At 40.6% G+C, this 20,159-nt stretch overlaps 1 protein-coding gene across 4 annotated transcripts in view; it reads left to right on the top strand.

Annotated features, from left to right (window-relative positions):
* usp54a (ubiquitin specific peptidase 54a) overlaps window positions 1-20,159 on the top strand; it is a 62,063-nt gene that overhangs the window by 25,161 nt on the left and 16,743 nt on the right. For 3 of the 4 annotated variants that reach the window (XM_065959391.1, XM_020626467.3, XM_065959393.1), the window contains exons 2-12: window positions 1,682-2,564; window positions 10,496-10,588; window positions 10,676-10,810; window positions 10,916-11,029; window positions 11,851-11,933; window positions 13,412-13,514; window positions 13,644-13,790; window positions 15,670-15,819; window positions 18,391-18,559; window positions 18,880-19,071; window positions 20,006-20,140. In XM_065959391.1, coding sequence (XP_065815463.1) covers window positions 2,385-2,564; window positions 10,496-10,588; window positions 10,676-10,810; window positions 10,916-11,029; window positions 11,851-11,933; window positions 13,412-13,514; window positions 13,644-13,790; window positions 15,670-15,819; window positions 18,391-18,559; window positions 18,880-19,071; window positions 20,006-20,140 — 1,501 coding nt within the window. In that variant the 5' untranslated portion in view covers window positions 1,682-2,384. The remainder of the gene's footprint in view (window positions 1-1,681; window positions 2,565-10,495; window positions 10,589-10,675; window positions 10,811-10,915; window positions 11,030-11,850; window positions 11,934-13,411; window positions 13,515-13,643; window positions 13,791-15,669; window positions 15,820-18,390; window positions 18,560-18,879; window positions 19,072-20,005; window positions 20,141-20,159) is intronic. The other variant, XM_065959392.1, reaches the window with a different exon arrangement.

Below are 20,159 nucleotides of genomic sequence, written 5' to 3'. Positions count from 1 at the left end.
TTTTCTGAGAACTGTTCATTATCTGCTCCGCCTGTCTGGAATTCAGGCTTCACATTTCTTCTCTGGTGATTCTGATTCTTCTTTCACAACTTCGCTCAAAATCCAATGACAAAACCATTTTTTGATCATGTTTTTCTTGTTTATTTTGATTCCCAGCCACAGATAAACATCACGGCTACAGTGTAACTCTCACTACTGATCACCTGCACAGCTGGAATCAGAGCTCTTTATCAGGGCCTGAAAGTAATTTCAAAATAAATTCTTGACATAGGAGGGATTCACATTTTTTTTATTTGTTGGGTGGGGCTGGGGTTATTTGTTCACATAAACAGCCTCTTATATGACCTACACAAGGAAACCAGACCATCAAGGAAATAATTGATTATTTCTGTCGATTCATTTGAATGCTTGCCATTGTTGGGAACAGGTCATTGTCAGACGAAGGATTTAACTGCATGCAGGAAGGAAGAGCCATTGTTTCCATTTCCACAGATAGATTCAGAGTAAGCAGTATAATTGAAAAAAGACAGCAGGATGACTTTCTTTATGGTTGAGAACACTTATGAGTGTGAAGGTCGGACAAGATCAGACACATGAAAAGGCAAAGCATTTAGTTTAGAGGGGTTGACAGACTCAACATAGTAGTAAAGTTTCTGCCTGTAGCTTTACATTTTGGTATACTCAGTCAAATTATCACTCCAGCTACATTACTCTCAATTCCACACATCATATCTTTAACAAATTAGACACAACGGGAACAATCTTCTGATAAATACATTTCCCTAACTTGCTGTTCAGATTTGGACTCTTCTATGTGACATACTATGACATACTATGTGGCATATTAAAAATCATTGTGAATGTATCCAGGAATTTCCTGCATTATTACTGCCTGACTTGTTGGAATCAAATATCGTGTTCACAATTCCTGATATTCGTGATAGAATTGAGGCCCTGCTTTATCATAACCTCTGCAAGTCAAAAGAGGCTTTGAATTTAGTCCCACAGAAAGTCTGTAATAGCTTTTCAAATGAGCTCCTAAACTCAGACAGAATGGCAGAGAGTCCATTTTGGTAAAAACTTAAATGAACAATTTGATTGATTTTCTCTTAAATGTTTAATCCACCCGTCATGTTTCTACTACTGCCTGGGTCCAGACATGCAAGGATTACTATGAGGCAGGCCCTGGGAGTTGATAAAGGCCTCTCATCCCTCCTATAGAGGAGGACACCAGGACTTAAAGAGAAACAAAGCTATTACCACAATATTTGTAGTATTTTCTGTGGTTGAAGTTGTTCTTTGGTGTTGTTTACATGTCTGTTTGAGCTCCCTCAGATCCTGGTCATTTTGATTGATAAAATATATCAGTAGGAAAATTGATGGGTACGGCTTGAAAGTGCTAAGGAAATGTGATACTCAGTAAATTTAAAAATATTTCGCGAGTCAAATTCAAATATGTTGTCTCCCCAATTCTTTGACCATTGTGAATGTAGAACAAGGTGTTAAATAGTCCAGTGTGGTGTTAGATGTTGATGAGTTGTTGTTGTTGTTTGCCAAATGAAACCCACCAGAACATCTCTTCTGAACATTTCCTGTGCATAAGATGGTGTGACTAAAAAAAACTAACACAAAGAAAAAAAACACTCAAAACGTTTTTTTTTTTCCCCCTCTTCTCCTGCAGATCTCTCCTGACTGACTGTTGAGTGGAGCTTTTCTGCCAGGCTCTAACCTTTGACCTCAAAGCTGTACATCCCCCCCACTGGCCCGTCTGTGTCAGGACCTCTGCTGTGGACTGCTCTTCTCTTACTGAGGCTGAGCGGTGGTGTCGATGAAGAGGAGGACGAGGTGCAGACTTGGCTCAGCTGCACGTGTTGGAGTGTGAAAGGAGGGCAGAGGTCATCACACCTGCACCATATGGATGCAGGAAGGATTATTCCTTGAAAAAAAAAAAACAGATAACTATTTGAATTCCTAAACATTTTCACCATAAAGCTTTTTCAATCTTTAAACTACGGTCATTTGTGTTATTATCTTAGGTCTTAAAACCTTTTGACCTTTCTAGAGCTATGGCAGCCCACTAATCGGGGATATTTTGGAATATGTGAACCCAATTTTTACTGTTCAGATATGTGGAACCTAGAGATCATAACAAGCTGAAGATCGTTAAACCGTTAAAGTTTCAATTGAAGACTTATTTTCTTATTCTGGGCCTTAATCTTTTTGGGCAACAACACTTGTTTTGAGAGTTTTCTTCATCCTCCTCTCGTCTGGAGGATATGGCTCTGTCTCTTTCGATACGAGAACGGACCGCAGGAAGTTGACTCCTGGAGGGAGCGAGGCTGAGAGACCCAACGGAAGAGAGAGAGAAAGAGAGAGGAGGAGTGATGTCGTGGAAGAGGAACTACTTTGCGTCCGGTGGTGTTGGGAGCGGAGCTGGTGGTGGCAGCAGTGGCGTTGGTGGTGTTGGGACGATGAAGCCTCGCACCATGACTTCCATCGCTCCCAGTAAAGGGCTGAGCAACGAGCCGGGACAGAACAGCTGCTTCTTGAACAGTGCCCTGCAGGTAACACACATACATCCAAACACACACTGTCAGTATTCCACTTTCATACAGTCGCAGTATCTGTCTCTCTGACCTTTGACCTCTGGAGTAAGTTTTGTACAGTTTACACGACCTGACCTCTCGCAGAGTACCGTTTACAGAACACACCATACAAGTCTCAACTCCTAAAAATGAAAGAAAGTTCACAGTTGTAAGTGACCAAGGCCTTTTGTTGCTGTTTGGTATCAAAACAGGTTTTAATATTGTTTAATTTAATTTTTTTTAATTCTGGTATAGTGGAAACTGAAATTCTATACGACATTGTTTTGATTCAACATCACGGCACAGTAATGTTTTAATGCATAACATGTTCTTGGCTCCTCTTTTACATTTTCAGTAAATTATGTTGAGTATTGCAAAGTGTCATTATGCACATCCCATCGTGATATGTATCGTGTTGTCATGTTCTTACAAATACCCAGCCCTAATCATTTACCACCCCCCCTCCCCTCCCCCATGTCACATCTGGCTTTCATTGTAAACATCATCCCAGAGACATGTCACTTGTTGTCCATCTGCCAAGTCCGCGTGACAGGTAGTAACTGAGACGTTAAAGGGCAGGACAGGATCACTGTTAAATGGCGGAGTGTATCGACGGTTTCACTTTGTCACGCCGCTGTTGCAGATTCGTAATAAAAATAGGGCTGTTGATAGTTTATTAAGGTTCGTCTCGACTGATGAAACGAAAATCTAACTTTTTTTGGGGAGGCCTTAGTCCCTACCTTTGTTACCTAAAAGATTCTTCTCAGTCAGTAACTCAGTCATTGTATGCTCACCCAGTAGGTTTAGTCAGAGCTGCTCTGCTTTAGTGTTTCACAAGCTTTTCTTTAATACATGACATTTACAAAAATGACAAATAAATGTATTTTAATTCCCTGCTTAGCCAGTGTCAATGCAGAGGGAAGCCGAGGGAAGTGATCTTTAAGGAGTTTCTAAACAGCTGACTCCAGTCATCACATTTGAGGGAGTAGCACAAACAAAAACAGACCAGAATAAGGGGGAGTTGTAAACATTTACACTGCTAGACATAAACATGTTAGCATGCTGACATTAGCATTAAGCTCAGTGTAACGCTTTGCAAAAGTTCACATCAAAGAGCTAATGGCATGACTGCTAACTCCTGACGTACATAACATGCACTAATGGTCCTTAAAATCACACTGTGTGTTAGAAGGCATTTTTGTGAGTAATTACATTGATTCTCTGATAAACTGACATCACTGTCAGCATGCTTGTTCTGCAGACCGATGCTTGGAGCCCCACAAAGCTCTTTAAACTGCAGTTCCACCACATTGCCTTTGAGCTAGTCAGTCCTCTGTCTGGTGAGCCGCAGTCAGACAGACGACTCCAACATCTATCTCACACTCACACATAACTACCAGTCTGATCACTCCTCCGTATCCTTGTGAGCCTGTAATGAGCGTGTGCAGCTCCAGAGGCTGATCAGCCTGCAGCACCTCCCAGACTGCACATCACACTCGTTCATGACTCATCGTCTTTTCCGAGAGGAGGTGGGGAGGTGTGTATTGTGTTCCTCTACCAGCTGCAACAAAAGAAGCTGAGACAGTGTGTGTATGTGCATGAGAGTGATAATTACCAGAGTTGATGGTAGAAATGAAGGCTGACTCATTAACCCTGAGGGGCGGGGCTGCTGAAATGACAGGCTGAGGCTGACAAGGAAACAGTCATTATAGCATTTAACTGAAGCTTACAGCCACAGAGACTTAGGCTGCGATCACACTTCAAGCCTAAATGCTCAATTCTGATTCTCTGCTAAGATCAGATTTCTTTGTTTGGCTTTTCACATTGCTTTTAAATGTGACATGTATTCGACTCTGGTGGGCATCCACATATGAATAGTCCAAATTGCTCCAGGATACATTCGCCACAACTAGCATAAAATAACCAACTGCAGAGAAAGATGTGTTCAGCAGAGGTACATGTTTAGTATTTAGCTGCCAGGTTTTGATAGTAATAAACATTTTTGGAATTAATAGCACAATATTTTTTTACTGCCATGATTATATTCACCAGAATGATTAGAACTACCCAGCCTCCTTTTTTTGTTTAACCCACTAAATTCAAGTTGTCAATACATTTTTTGTGATCTTTGACAACAAAGAAAATGTCATAATGGGGTTTAATTAATTTAAACTTTTAGGATTAAACTCTACATAAACATCTGAAAATAGTTTTTCTCTTTAACTTTGCCTTAAGAGTAAAACAAGCATGCAGTACGAGGTCGAACACTGTGTCTGACTGTAATCCTGCATTCAGTCTGAGAGCAAACTAGGCCCCAGGAATCAGTGTGCCGCCCTGCAGCATCTGAATTCCTCCTGAGCCCAGTGTACCGTGAACACACTCACTTCCTCATGACTCCTCTGCACCGGCCAACTGTAAAACTTCACCAGCCTGACCCCCAACAGCACCCCCGCCAACCCCCCAACAGGCCTCTGGCCCGCCGTCCGTTCGTCTCCACTCGTCACTGTTGGCTAACGTCAACCCCAAGTGATCAAAAGGATTGTGTGCCTGCAGCCAGCTGAGCCGAGATGAGCTGAGAGGAAGCGGCATGGTGTGTTGTTGGATGAGTCGTGAGGAGGTTCAGCAGCTACGACATGTGATGAAGAAAAAGTGAAGAGGCAGAACATCGCGGTAACAAGCAGCTGAGGCTGTCAGCTGTTCACATACCTTCATCCTCTTCTTCCTCCCCGCTGCTCAGGAATGAAGCCGTCTAAGAAAAATCCTCCCAAACTCAAATCTCCCCAAGAACTGTGTTTAGGTGTGGGATGAACATGGATACAGGAATATATCATATCCATTGCAAAAGACTTAAAATGTAGGGCTCCAAACAGATTCCCCTAAAATTTGACTCACTGCGTCACAAAATCGCTGAATCGTGATATTATTGTTATCATGGGCCATGTATCGTGTAATGATAGTGATATATCCTACCATACTGACTTATATGTCAATCGGCCCAAAACAGGATTAGGCAAATATCTGCAGATAATATATTTTGTTGTTAATTGGTGTAATCTTTAAATTAATTTAACTTTTTTTTTGCCGTAACATACAAACACACATTATCCAGACAATTCCGTTCATAATAGCCCTCATCAGGCTTCAACTGGTGTGTTTTTAAAATATCATTCAATAAATCTCATCTGTCCTCAATCAGGTTTTTGATTGATTTCCTTCAATAGCTGCTTTAGACAGTCCATCCCAGTCTGTGTTAGTTTTTGTTGCAGGATGTTGCAGATGTGAAAGAGGACAGCTTGTGTTAAATTGCAACTTTTCTTGAACGCACCTCCTTCAGATATTTAAAAAATGAATTCACATTCAGGGTGCAGCCACCCCTGCTCCCAGCTGGTTTCACATAGACGACTCTCCCCAATGCTCACTGCTCATTATGGCAACACACTAATATTCTAATATTATACTGATATTACACCAGATGTGTTTGAGTCACATTTAGAAGATGGCCATCTGAAGCCATATTCACATATGAGCTCTGGACATTAGACTGTACTGACTGTACGAGGAGGCTGTCAGAGTGTTTTAAACACTTTTGCGTTCTCACACGCAGCTTTTCAGGGTGAAGTCTGGATCAGTTCAGAAGTCCAGTGTACGCGGGGGTGGTTAGGGTTGGGTTAGGGTTAGTTTGTGTGACATCATGTGGTTTTAATATATTAGGTTTCTGTGTGGGTCAGGGACCTTAAATGAACTTCTTCAATATGCAGTTCAATCACATTTGATCAATGTGAGTTTGGCAGAAAACAGAAAGTCAACTACACTGATTTTTTTTAAAGCAATCCTGGGAAGGAAAGCAATATATTTTCCTCCTGTCTTGTGTGGTACAGCTACTGAATCACTGGTGCTGAATATCTATATTTTGAGAAATATGGATTTTTTATTCTATTTCCCTGACTTGCCCAGGAATCCCCATCTCTAGTTGTGATGTATAAACCTCAAGTCTCAGCACAAAAAACTCCAGAGGTGTTAAATGAGGTTATACATTGAATATTTAATGTGCAAAAGAAAATTCACTGCTATCTTTTACAATTGAAAAGTTGTGTTAGTCTTTAAACAAACATTTTCTGGCTGTTAATTTCGGTTTCGTTTTTTTTTTTTTTTTTGCTTTAGCGATCAGTAAACTGACAATATTTTGATGTTGGATGGTTGGTTTGACAATTTCTTGATTACTATTATATAAAATGATCTGAAATGGTTAAAAACATAATCTGCAGATACACTGATGAAAAGTAATCCTCTGTAGCGACCTTAAATCATTGACCAATAACCCTTAAAACAACAGAAAGATTACTGATGGTTGTTTACTTTGTGCTGTAAACATGTAAGGTTTGTTACCTGCCTGGGCTGCTCAACACTGCAGCTTCCTCCTGCAGGGACAAAGCAGCATATTGGTCCTGGTGGGGGGGGGACAGGAAGAGCAAACAAACACACCCAAAGTGCTGACCCTACAGTATGTTTCACAGAGGACGTATGTCCCATGATTCATCATATTCACACCTCAGAGCTCTCACTCACACACATTTGTTGGTGTTTTTTCTTTTATACAAGACTTGACATTTTAAAGAGGATATTTTTGAAACAATTCCATCACTGAATCTTCTTTTTTGCTTATTTACGTATATGTGTTGTGGTGTGCCGTTTTTATCACAAGCATTATGTGAGAGGAACTATTAGTTTTGCAACGAACCTCAGTCTTTAAATTACACAGTCAGAAGCTGTGATGTCATACGATTTATTTAAGGTGCTCAGATACAAAAGTATTAATTTGAAGGGATACTTGATCCGGCTGTGGCTCAGTGGTAGAGTCATCGTCTCTCAACCGGAAGGTTGGGCGTTCGATCTCCAGCTCCTGCAGAAACATGTCTGATGTGTCCTTAGGCAAGACGCTTAACACCAAGTTGCTCCCGCTGCTACGTCAGCGGCGTATGAATGTGTATGAATGGATTAGTTACTTCTGATGGTCACTTTACATAGACGTCTGCCATCAGTCTGTGAATGGGGGTTAATAAGTAGGTGAGAAGTCAGAAGACTAGAAAAGCGCTATACAAGCTCAAGTCCATTAACCATTTATCATTTGATGTTTTCTCTCTCTGGCCAGTCAGGATTTGCTTCAAATAAGGTCTTAGCTAAGGTCAACTAACAGCTTATTTCAAACCATTTATCTGCTGATTGTTCACCCATTCACTCATTAGTGACTGATATATTCTGTAGATGCCAGAGTCTAATGTGACTTTCTCACACTTCTTCTTTTTGTGTCTCATCTGATTTCACTCAGATGAAGCCGAAAAAAAAGATGCCAATCCTCCATTACTAAAATAATTGTTGAATTTATATGATCCCAGTTCTGTTTATGAACTTTGATTTATGGATCAGTCCTTTCAGCTCTTGACTTCTGTAATTGTCTTCATCCTAAAACGAAATCCAGTGTCTGTCTTTTTGTTGTCCCTCTCTCTAAATGTACTCGAGTTTAAGTTAAAAACAATAATCAGCTCATCTCCAAACATAGTGAAGGGAGCTTTAGACATGACTGCAGGGATTCAAACAAACCGACTCCTCTGACCTCCAGACTGCATGTTTTTGAAAAGCCTTCTCATAAATAAAGTGATGAAAACATTCCTGCATGTCTGAATTCCAGCCGCTCAGCAGGAGAGATTTCATTTACTTATGTGGAAATCACCTGAAGACGAAAGTGTCACACTGTGGTTTGAGTAGAGACGTAGAGACTCAAACACAATGTGTTCTTATGTTACATAATGATTTAATGATGCAGCTTCAGCTCAGTGACGATGTGAACTATTGCTCCTCAGTTTGTGTTTGCGCTGATGTTTCTGATCCTGTTATGAAACTTCTGGCTCCCTTCACACACTGCCGTCACAGCTGCTTAAAATCCTGTGTGTGTGTGTGGATTGTCCTTCATGGCTTTGGATTGATTCATGCGGGCTGAACTGAAGCTTCGGCCCATAGAAATCCTTTCAGAAGCTGGTACAGCACCAGTTCTACTTGACTGTACCTGAACCCTGCCAGAGCTTTATATGGCACGTCACAGTTGAATCAAATACCTATTTAGAACTCAATGTTAGCACAGCCAAAAATAATAATTTCATGTTGATGTACTTGATGCAATTGAACTGATCAGAGGTCACGGCCATCACATTTATCTCCCACGGTACAGGCCCATTAGCATCCAGTCAGCTAATGGTTGATGAAGGTTAACACTTCACTGAAGTTCACTCCTCCTGGTCTGTTTCCTGTCCAAACTGAGTGCATAGTAACAAAACTGAAGAAAGGGAAATGAAGTTATGCAGACTGACAGGAAACTTACTCCTATTAAAAAAGTAATCATGCAAATTATTAGTTCAATCTGACCTCATATCTGATCAAATATAACAAACTATTGAAATTGCTCTCAAGTACCCTTAATCTTGGGATTGTTTCTGGTAAAGATAGTTTCTTTAATCCTGTTTTGATCTCATCACTATAAGCAAACAAAGTAAACACATTGTCAAAGTCTGATTTTCTTTTTTTGCAGTAGATACTTTTCATAAACCAGCAATGCTTTCTCTCTCAGCTGCACACATTCTAGCTAGTGGATGGAGGCCTGGGTGTAATGGCAATGCTTTCACACCATTTGAATGCAGTAAAATGAAGCTCAAGCTTGTCATCGTTTACTCTTAGATAAACTGGTGCCTGCTGCACCTGCTGTTTGGATTAACTTCAGATTCTGGAGGAGCATGTTGCCAACATGAGCTTTGTCTTCAACATAAAGAACAGCAGATAGCTATAAACACCTTGAGTTATAGCTTATATGCACTTCTTATTGCACATTGCATGCCAAATCCTGAAGGCCAATTATGTGTTTAATGCACTGGCTTTGATTACTTTTTACTTTTTTATTAATTAATTACACGTGGCTCTCACTCACACACACACACACACACACACACACAAATTTACACAAACACACACAAAAATGGCGGAGAGCCAAAACTCATCAAGACATTTGCTTTGCCTGAAGAATCAAACATCATGCTCTGTCCTCCTTTTCCCTCTTTTTTTGTCCCCTCATCTCTCTCTCTCTCTCTCTTTCAAACACGCACGCAAACGGCACACACACATCAGTATCACTTAAACACAGTCCATCTCTCTCACACACTCTTGTCTTTGTCACGCTAAAGTTCAAATGGTTTGGTGAAGCAGATGGAGAGAGTGATGAACACGGTGTGACACGCCAACACCACACACACACACATACACACTCACAAACACACTCTTTCATTTCTAGTGATTTTGACACATCCTCATCCTCAGGTCACCAAGCTAAAAAAGCTCTCTGATTGGCTGCAATGTCAGGTCAGTGGCGTGCATGCTGACAGGTGATTGGCTGTGAGCTGATTTAAAGGCATCAAAAAGCCCCTTTATCGAAGTGTGAGCAGCTGCTGCTTGTTCTGAGACACACATATTTTTGGAATCTTACAATCTGAGTTCTTATCGTCTCTCTACTCCTCCAGCAGAGGTGATCATTTTAAACGGACAGACTCGATTTCTCAAGATAGTTCTACTTCTCGCCTGTCGTCCAGCTCCACAGCAGAGTCAAACGAAGAGAGGCTGGACAGAGATGGTTTTTTTGAGAATTTCTGGGCAAATGACACAGTCTGCTGAGAAGATGTAGGGGTCAGATCTTGGCACCAAATGGAGCTCTGTTTCTGATAGAAAGTAGTGGTGGGGTTTTAATCCTCAAATTTGTCCGGCCATTATACAGTCGTGTCATTTGTCTTTTCATTGAATTCTAAATGTGTATTTGTATTTGTGAATGTTCTTTGTGATAATTTACTAGTGTTCTCTCTCTCTCTGTCTCGCAGGTTCTCTGGCACCTCGATATCTTCAGGCGTAGTTTCCGCCAGCTGACGACTCACAAGTGCATGGAGGACTCATGCATTTTCTGCGCTCTGAAGGTGAGTAAGACTGACTGATATCTGAAGATAGTCATCGACCAGCTGCCCGTTTCTGACCTCTCTGTCCGTCTGCCTCTTGTTTTGAAGAGCATCTTCGCTCAGTTTCAGTACAGCAGTGAGAAAGTCTTACCGTCCGATGCTCTTCGCAGCGCACTCGCCAAAACCTTCCAGGACGAGCAGAGGTTTCAGCTGGGCATCATGGACGACGCTGCAGAGTGCTTTGTAAGAAAACACACACACACACACACACACACACTTTACCTGCCTGTGAAATATAAACACCAAGTATTTAAGTTTATTTACAGTCTATGTTCTGTGCGTTGTCAGGAAAACATCCTGATGAGGATACACTTTCACATCGCAGACGAGACCAAGGAAGACATCTGCACAGCGCGACACTGCATCCCCCACCAGAAGTTTGCGATGACGCTGTATGAACAGGTGAGAAGTAGACGTGATCTGAGAATGAAGAGTCCCAGAGTTCGAAGTGAGGTTTCCCCAAATTGGCTAATTGTATTACCAAATTCCCTCTTTGTGTTTTCTCAACACTGTCATGGAAACACAAAGACGGATTTATACACTTAACAATACTTTGAAAGACCTTTACCTCAGACTTTCGAAGCCTAAGTAACCTAAAAAAAAATCACACAAACCTCTAGGGTCTGTGGTTTGTGTTTCCCATCTCATCCAATAAGAAGACATATAGAAAGACTAGACATGTGTTTTGAGACAGACTTTAATACATTAGTGACATTTCATTTAACTGTATGAAAACAGAACATCTATATATAATCATCAATCAAATTAGATAATTGTTTGCATAATCCTGTTGAAAATAAAAGTTTGATCATAATGATGTTGCTGACAGTAGGCAGGGGTAATAAGCGATCTGGCTGAAGCAGATATTCTTTTGCATAATCCCTTTAATTTGAGCTAAAAATAATGTTAAGTATATATCCTATATAAAAAAAGATATCTGAACATAATTGCATTATGTGATAGAGAGGAACAAGGTTTTCTGTGTTTTGTGCATTTTGGTTTCCAAAAGAGCGAAAGAGGGTGAGCTTGTTGGTTATAGAGCCAATCAATAAACCATCATCTGACACTGATGTAGCTTTTTATCGTCTTTAATCTTCAGGCATATAACACTCTACATAGTCTCTTTAAAATATTCCTTCTACAACATAATATATCTGTGTATGTCTAGTTAAAGTATTGTATGAGAAGTTTACCTTATATCTGTGTGTGTGTTTGTGCGACAGTGTGTATGCAGCAGCTGTGGAGCATCCTCAGACCCTCTGCCTTTCATACAAATGGTCCACTACATCTCCACCACCTCCCTGTGGTAAGTGTGTTTTTGTGTGCGTTTGTGACTTTGAGTGTGTGTCTTTGAGAGTGTGTTTGTTAGTGTGTAACTCTATATTTAGATCTTGTCTCAGAAAAGGTAAGTTCAGGCCACACCTTCCCTCCAACTACTGTTGCTAGGTAACCTGCCAGGGTCACCAAGGCAACCCCCTAATTTGTCATGGCTACTGAGATGTTGCTCAGCAAATCATGCATCATGCATACAGGTGATTCATCCATCAAGTGGAGAAAAAGTGTGTGTGTGTGTGTGTGTGTGTGTGTGTGTGTGTGTGTGTGTGTGTGTGTGTGTGTGTGTGTGTGTGTGTGTGTGTGTGTGTGTGTGTGTGTGTGTGTGTGTGTGTGTGTGTGTGTGTGTGCTTATACATGATACAATAACTCAACAAATCACCTCTAGGTTCGACTATGAAGCTAAAGACAAAGCTAAAAGCAAGTACTGTAAAATACGGAATATAATTCACACTGATATAGTGTGAATGTGAACTGAGAGGCAGTTGGCATGTATGTTCTACAGTCCAGTTGAATAAAAGTTTATATTTTTAAAAACTCAGTCAAGTATTAACAGAAAATGCTTAAAAATTCTCTGTTCAGCATGTGTCTGGTCTGTCTCGTTCACACTGCTCAGACAGTCTGCGTTTACGTTCGCTTTTCCTATAGCGTAATGCAAAATCACTAGTGCTACAGTACAGTCTCATGACACATATGGTCTGTTTTTTAGTATTGCCACATTTACTTACCAATACGTCATTTTTATGTGGCTGACACATGTAACAAAAATAAACATGGCAGTCTGACAAGTAAGATCCAATCTTTTTTATTCCCCTAAATGGTTGGAAAACGTTTTGACTTTCTTTAAAGTAAAGGCTGCAGGAGGACCTGCTGTACTGACATGAGTCAGCCCTTTTAGATCCAAATGTAAACTAACTACCGGTACCCCTCATTGGATACAGGTGAAACGTAAAAGAAAGGTATCATAATGCTATGCTGCCTCTAGTGGTCCAAAAATGAAATGATGACTGTGAAATGGCTCAAGTCTACACAACAGTGCACTAGTTAATAATTTAAAATGTTTAACAATTTATTTAACAAAGTAAAACAATACGTATGCTCCTTTGATGTTGCAGTGTGCTGTATTGATTATCTACCCCTACACAGTATGAAGATGAGACTCATCCATTCACTGAACTAAACCAACTCTGAAGAGATTTCCTCTTCTGATCAGTTCACTAAATAAAGAGTCATATTTCATGTTTTTGTGGGTTGATGTAGCTTCTTTACTCCTGTTATCAAACCACCACATAAACAAAGTTGTTTCTTACTTATATCCTTTAAATTCCTTGAAGTGAACCCATTAGTATCTGTGTGTTTTCTTTCTTTTTAAAATACAATTTAATTCAAACTTCATGGCTGTTAAAGTCAATTGAGAAAGGAGAGATCACGTCTCCTCATCTTCTTTTTCAGTAACCAGGCAGTGAAGATGTTGGAGTCGAGGGAGAAAGCAACTCCTGGCATGTTTGGGGAGCTTCTGAGAAACGCCAGCATGGGCGACCTGCGCAGCTGTCCGGTGAGATATTTTATCGGTGTCCATTTTTACAAGTCAAATAAAAATATCAAAAATGTAATTGTTAGTTTCTTAAATGAATGAATTTGAACTGCTTCATACTAATGTAAACGTTGTCCTCCTCCTCTTCAGAGTCAGTGTGGCCAGCAGCTCAGGATGGCTCGTGTCCTCCTCAACAGTCCAGAGATCATCACCATCGGTCTGGTCTGGGACTCTGATCACTCAGACCTCGCTGAAGACGTCATACACACTCTGGGAACCTGCCTGCATCTGGGGGATGTAAGACATTTTTTAAACTCTCTGAAAAATATATTTCTCTGGCAGACAAGGGAGATCGTTTAGCAATGTAGTACAAATGAATCAAAATCAAAGTGTTAAAGGATTACCTACCATACCTCACGTAACCTTTAAGTTCAACCTTTTTTGGGGGATTTGAAAATATTTAAAGTCATAAAAAACAAGTAAAATACTAATGTATAACTATTCCAAACAAACCATCAAAACATTTCAGTCTGCTCAGGAAAAGCAAAAACAAAGAAATAACAAAGTGTGAGAAATATGTTGGTAATGTTTCCTCACTTGTTTTGGTTCAGTATATTTTCAGTTTATATTATATAAATAGATGAACAAAGTTCAGATTTTGTACATTTTTAATTAAATTGCTTTTAGGAGTTCTTATTGTGAACTGACTTACATAACATTTTCTTTAATGTTCTAGGGATGTGGAAATGTAGAAAACAAATCTGAAAACCAACATTACGATACACTAAAAGATTGTAGGCGTGAGTGGAATGGAGTGGGGAAAATATTTGAGAAGGCCATGTGAGACAACACCTCTAACCTACATGAATGTTTTTTTGTCCGGGGGCCGGTTAAGAGAAATAGTAAGCTCCTGTCACACACACAATTATATCATACAGATCCAGAATCTGCACACACCAGAAAACACACGACACAGACACGCTCTCCCTCTCACTCTCTCTTTCTCTCGCTCAGCGGGTTACATCTAAGCGATCAAACACACAAACCCTGTTGTAAGGGCTTGACATGCACAAATGGTTTCCATTCTTAACACCTACCGCAACTGCAGAGGCTTAAAACAATCACAGCACCATCTATTCAGGCAACCTAACCTGAATCTTAACCAGGGATTGGAAACCTCATACTTATGCTGTCCATGGTTGATTATTTCTGCGAACAAACATCTGCAACAAAATATCTATTTCAATGACCTGACTAACAAACTGAGGTAATTCCAGACAAGTCACACAAAGTAAGTGTCATAACCACGTCACTGAATTCTCACATGGCCACATGAGCAGAGAAACAGTGAAGGGGATGTGTAAACATCTATCACCTTTTTGAAGAGGAATATTCATCTGTCATTCATGGTGGTGGAATATTATCATTATTGACCCTACACAGTGGTTAGCTGATGGTGTTAAACTTCAGCTGCAGTTAATTTTGACTAATTTCTATTAATAAAAGTCCAGCTTCTTCCTTTTTTCCATCTCTGTTCATAGCTTTAGTTTCTGAGTTAGATTGCTGAAAGATTGTTTGTTACTATAAACTCTGAATCTCCTGCCTCCATAACTGCACTTGCTAATAACAGCAGTCTAAGGGGTTTTTCCTGTCATTTCATGAGTCCTGACTAATTACAGTTTTGGCTGTCGTATGACCATGGCCTCATCTGATTGGGTTATTCTCTTTTATTTTTTAATAAGGGATGCCAGCTTAAACAGGCATCCTCTAAGACTGAAGCGAATTAGATCACAGCCACCATCATTTCACCACACGTCTACCACGTAACACATAAAGGGGCTTTGTTTCACGGGTAAAATAAGACATCGGGGAAGATCAGAGATGGCAGCAGCAGCAGCACAGAAGAATGATCGAAACTATTATACAAAGTGTTTAATTTTTAGGACATTAGTCATTTAATTGATATTAGTCTGAAAAACTGGGGAAGCCTGGCTTAGCTTCTGGGAAAAAATGCCACTGGAAGACAATGGTAAAGCATTTCTATTCTATGGTTGTAAGGGTTTAACACTGAACAAGCACTTTGGGAAATATCAGTGTCATCAGCATACAGTGAAAGAAAATAGTTTAGCTCAGCTTCTTTGATGAACTCATCTTTTGTGTTCTTCTCTCTCTGCAGTTGTTTTATAGGGTGACGGAGGAGAAGGCTCGTCAGGCAGAGCTCTACCTGGTGGGCATGGTGTGTTACTACGGGAAACATTACTCTACCTTCTTCTTCCAGACGAAGATTCGAAGATGGATGTACTTTGATGATGCACACGTCAAGGAGGTATACTCAGTCATGCATGATGTAACATGCAGTGCTTGGTAGTGTTCAGGTTGCATTTGTGTCACAGATGTTGATTATGAAGTCCCTGGTTGAAACTTGACTTAACGATTTGTGGACGCCTTCCCCGTCCCCTTTTTCACACGAGCCACACCAGTTAGTGAGGGTTTTGTGCATTGTGATAATCACTTCTCAAAAACATTAAGGTAACAATTAATTGAAATAATTTAACACTAAGTAAGTTCAACTTAATGGAAGCGTGGGGTATGATGGATTTCCCCTGCTTTGGTGCAAATGAAAGTGACAGCAGGTGCAACGGAAAGGTATTGTAAATGGGCCTGTGTAATATCATTATAAAGTCACCATGATGCAGACTTGATGAGAGAAAAAGGATGAATGAAGTCCTATCATAGAATAAATCGTTATTCCAATTCTATTTCTTGGTTTATGTCTTCTGTTTCAAATGATAGCATGGATCAATGAGCTCAAAAAAGACATTCAATTATCAGTTGACAAAGGCAAAATCTTACCAATCAGGTTCCATTATCTAATCCATGGACACCCCTACTCTGTAACTATTTGTTCATCACTAAATCAGCAAAGAACATTGGTCAGACAACTTTGAAAACTACAACTTCAGATGCAAGCCATTGTAGGATAAAGACAGAGCTTGCGTTGCCATCAAAGCAAACCACAGAAAGTTTGTTTAAAACTTAGATTACTATTATGATGAACTTATCTCTATTGAATTACTGTGTTGCGAAATGGCATGTGGTCGCTATGCTTTTGAATTCATACTGAGAGAAGCATGTGTTATTAGTATTAACTTACAGTTGTGTTGTTTCTTAACGTCACAGTGCAACAGATTTTATTGAAGCTATACATCATTCAGAACTTAGTTATAGTTCATATCAAGGCTAGGATAATTATGAATAATCATATAGTAGATGCAACAGAAAGATCTTTTTACACTAGAAGCAGGGGGATTGTTTATCTCACTGTGTGTCCTCACAGGTAAAGAGGCACAGATGTTTGACGTGCCAGTTTAAGGACAGGAAATTACCTCATGTTGTAATCTGTGCTCTTTCTCTTCCTGTCCATCCTAGCTCCTCTCCTGTCTCTCCCTCTGACCTCCTCCCTGCTCTGACTGTCCTCTTCTTCCCCCTTTTCCAGCCTCCTTCTGTCTCCTGTTAAACTCTCAAACTGAAATTAGTTTCTCTCTCCATGTTATGCTTTGTTTTCTATTATTGCTGCACTCTAATAACAGTGTTGGAATGAGATATCACATTCCCTCTCTCTCTCTCTCTCTCTCTCTCTCTCTCTCTCTCTGTCCCCCTCTCTGGGCTCTTTGTAAAAACAAGGATATCCCTCCATTGTTTATCAGTACAGCTGGACAGAACTGAGGGTGTGGTCTGAGCACACGCACGCACACACACACACACACATATCCCACCACAGCCGACACTTTTGCCCACGCTGCACACTTTCATTTTATATCTATCTTCCTCTTGAACAAACACACATTTTTCCACACCCAGCGACACACGGTTGATGGACAGGTTGCCGATTTGGATTTTGTGACGTCTGATTAGGTCGAAGAGATGGACATGAATGTGGACTTTTGGAAAATGGAGTAAAGGTTGAAATAACAAACGGGAGGATTTCTGTCGCACAAAAAGACAAGCGGACAGAGGGCAGGAAGCCTGACGCAGCAGGGGCTGCAACAGCCTCGAACATTTCAGCTGCTGTCACTGTTTTACCTGCTGAGCGGTGCTATCAAGGTGAACTACATGTGTTTACTGCTGCTGTACTCCAAAGCTTCTTCTTCAAGACGTCTGCTGGAAAGTTTGGTTTTAATCTTAAATATCTTCTATATATGAGCATGTGACATCACTCGGGCTGAGTTGGATTTCAGTGTTTGAATTTGGTTTAAGAAGTGAATCGAGATCCAGGGCGGAATGGACCAATTTACTTTTGAATTGGTTAGAGTCTCCTTTAAACTTGATTCGGTTCAGCTTTACTAAATAATGAAAGAAAGTAATGAAAGTAACAAAGAACACTGAACTTCACAAACACAGTGGACCCGGGGTCCAGAACATGGGCTGCAGTTATGTTTTTCTGAATGATTGCAGATAAGGATGATAAAGGCAAAAGATTCTGCTCGTTAATTTTCTTAATAATGATCAATCACTATGTTTATTGGGGATCCTTAGTAGAATAAAAATAATAAATTAAATATGTTCACTCAAATCATAATCATAATTTCTTTCATGCTCTTTAGCAAACAAATGATGCCACAGTTGTTACTGACAAAGCCTTTTTCTAGGTCTGGTTTTTATTTTTGTAGTCATTCATATCTCATTGTCCTCTAACCATCAAAAGATGGTCTTCACCCTTTGGAGTTAGAGACCACTTTCAAAATGTTTGCTTATTGCCAAATAAAAAGTGTTTAATGAGCTTCAGAGCTTAGCACCATCTGAGGGACTGTATTTCTATGTGTGAGTGTTTGACGCATTATCAATTATTTTTATTGACAGTTATCCTTTCCTGCTTGTCCTTGTTGCTCCTCTGCAGATCGGTCCCAAGTGGAAGGACGTAGTGTCTCGCTGCATCAAGGGCCACTACCAGCCTCTGCTGCTGCTCTACGCCGACCCCCGTGGGACTCCAGTGTCAGTGCAGGACCTTCCCCCAAGCTTCGATCTCCAACAGCTCCACAAGGCTTGTTACGACAGCGAAGATTCGGGTAACTACAACACAGCTAGGAGTCGTAGTAGTAGCACAACAGCAAACTTTCAGGTAAATAAACCAGACTTAGTGGTACTTGTTGTAGTGGTGGTAGTTCTTTGACAGATGAGTCTGAGGTAACTCAAAGTCAGCTAACAGTTGCAGAAGTAGTGGTTGTTGTGGCTGTTGTTCTTGTAGCAGAAGTCTTAATTGTCGTGGTAGCAGTGTTATATAATATATAATCTTTTAGATTTTGTGTGTGTGTTTTTATGAGCACATGGACATCTTCACTGACGACCCAACTTGTGTACTAACCCATCCCTGCACCCCCTCAACCAGGCCGTGAGCAGTCGATCTCCAGCGACACTCGCACCGATTCTTCGACGGAGAGCTACTCGTACCGACAGCCCTCCCACTCACACCATGAGTCCCTGGCCAGTCACTACTCCTCTGACTCCCAAGGAACTGTCATCTGCATCGAGCACCCGGACGGACCCTTGCACACCTCGCTCTGCAGCCTGGATACCTTAGGTGGGTAACTGGAGTGGCCTGAAAGGTCTTCTTGGTTGAAAAAAAAAACCCAAACATTTAAAAGAGTCGGGTAAAGACAGGTCAGGTAGATAGTGTAATGTCATTCTGGTTATGATTGTTAGTATGGTTCTGTTATTGTTTTGAACTGTAAAAAGTCAAATAAACTAATCCCTACTAACTAACCCTGTTAATTTTGTAGAACCTGTTTGGGTAAGAGAACTTGTAAACTTGTTATTATAGTTGTTGAAGCTTAGAATTTATTGCATCATACATTCTCACCATGGCGCCACCTATTTTCAACCTGTGCTGGTCTTGTCATGCAGAGTGCGGTAATTAAAAACACTTGTGTGCGTGTGTGTCCACGCACTTTACAGCAAAAGTGGTCATACAAATAAGGAGTGTGAAACTCCACATCAGAGGATCAATTGAGAATTTCATTGGTTGATTGACTATAATTTCCAGTGGCAGCTTTAATGCTTTGATTATTTACTATATTCTGGACTGTGGGTTAAAATCAAGCATTAGAAAGACTTAAAGGGCCAAAACAATTCCTGAGTATCCAGACTCTAAAACACAGTATACCTCAGGTGTATATGTTATACATGTTTCCCAAAAATATCTAAAGAGATTTTCTGAAGGGGAAAAAAAACAAGAATTGGAAGTCATCTTGTGTGGTGTCAGCTGCTTCATAAACCACAGACCATCAGCTGTTTGTTCTTCATGTGGTTACTAAGTCACAATACGTCCTGCTTGGCTGCCTTCGTTTAAAAACTCCCATAACATTCGATTTGAGCGTCTTTATTTTGAGAGGAGAACAGTCACTGAATGTAAAACGAATCAATCTTTCATATTCATCACCTCCTTCTCTGTCACTGTGTGGAGCAGTGTTGTGATCATGCTGTAAACATCTGTTGCCATGCTTCTTGTTGCTAAGGCCACGCGACGGACAGTGAGCAACACCAATCTCTGAGGAAGGGAGGCGGGGCCGGGGATAGGAGGCGGAGCTCTAGCCGCCACCGGCGATCTAAACAAGACAACGAGGCCTCGTCAGCCGGTTACCACAGCGAGGGTAGGCGGGATTTGTGCAA

This window comes from Labrus bergylta, chromosome 10 (genome assembly GCF_963930695.1).
Source record: "Labrus bergylta chromosome 10, fLabBer1.1, whole genome shotgun sequence".
In the NCBI taxonomy this organism is placed as follows: Eukaryota; Metazoa; Chordata; class Actinopteri; order Labriformes; family Labridae; genus Labrus; species Labrus bergylta.
The sequence above is the reverse complement of the archived record's forward strand: the minus strand, read 5'-3'. Positions and strand labels throughout refer to the sequence as shown.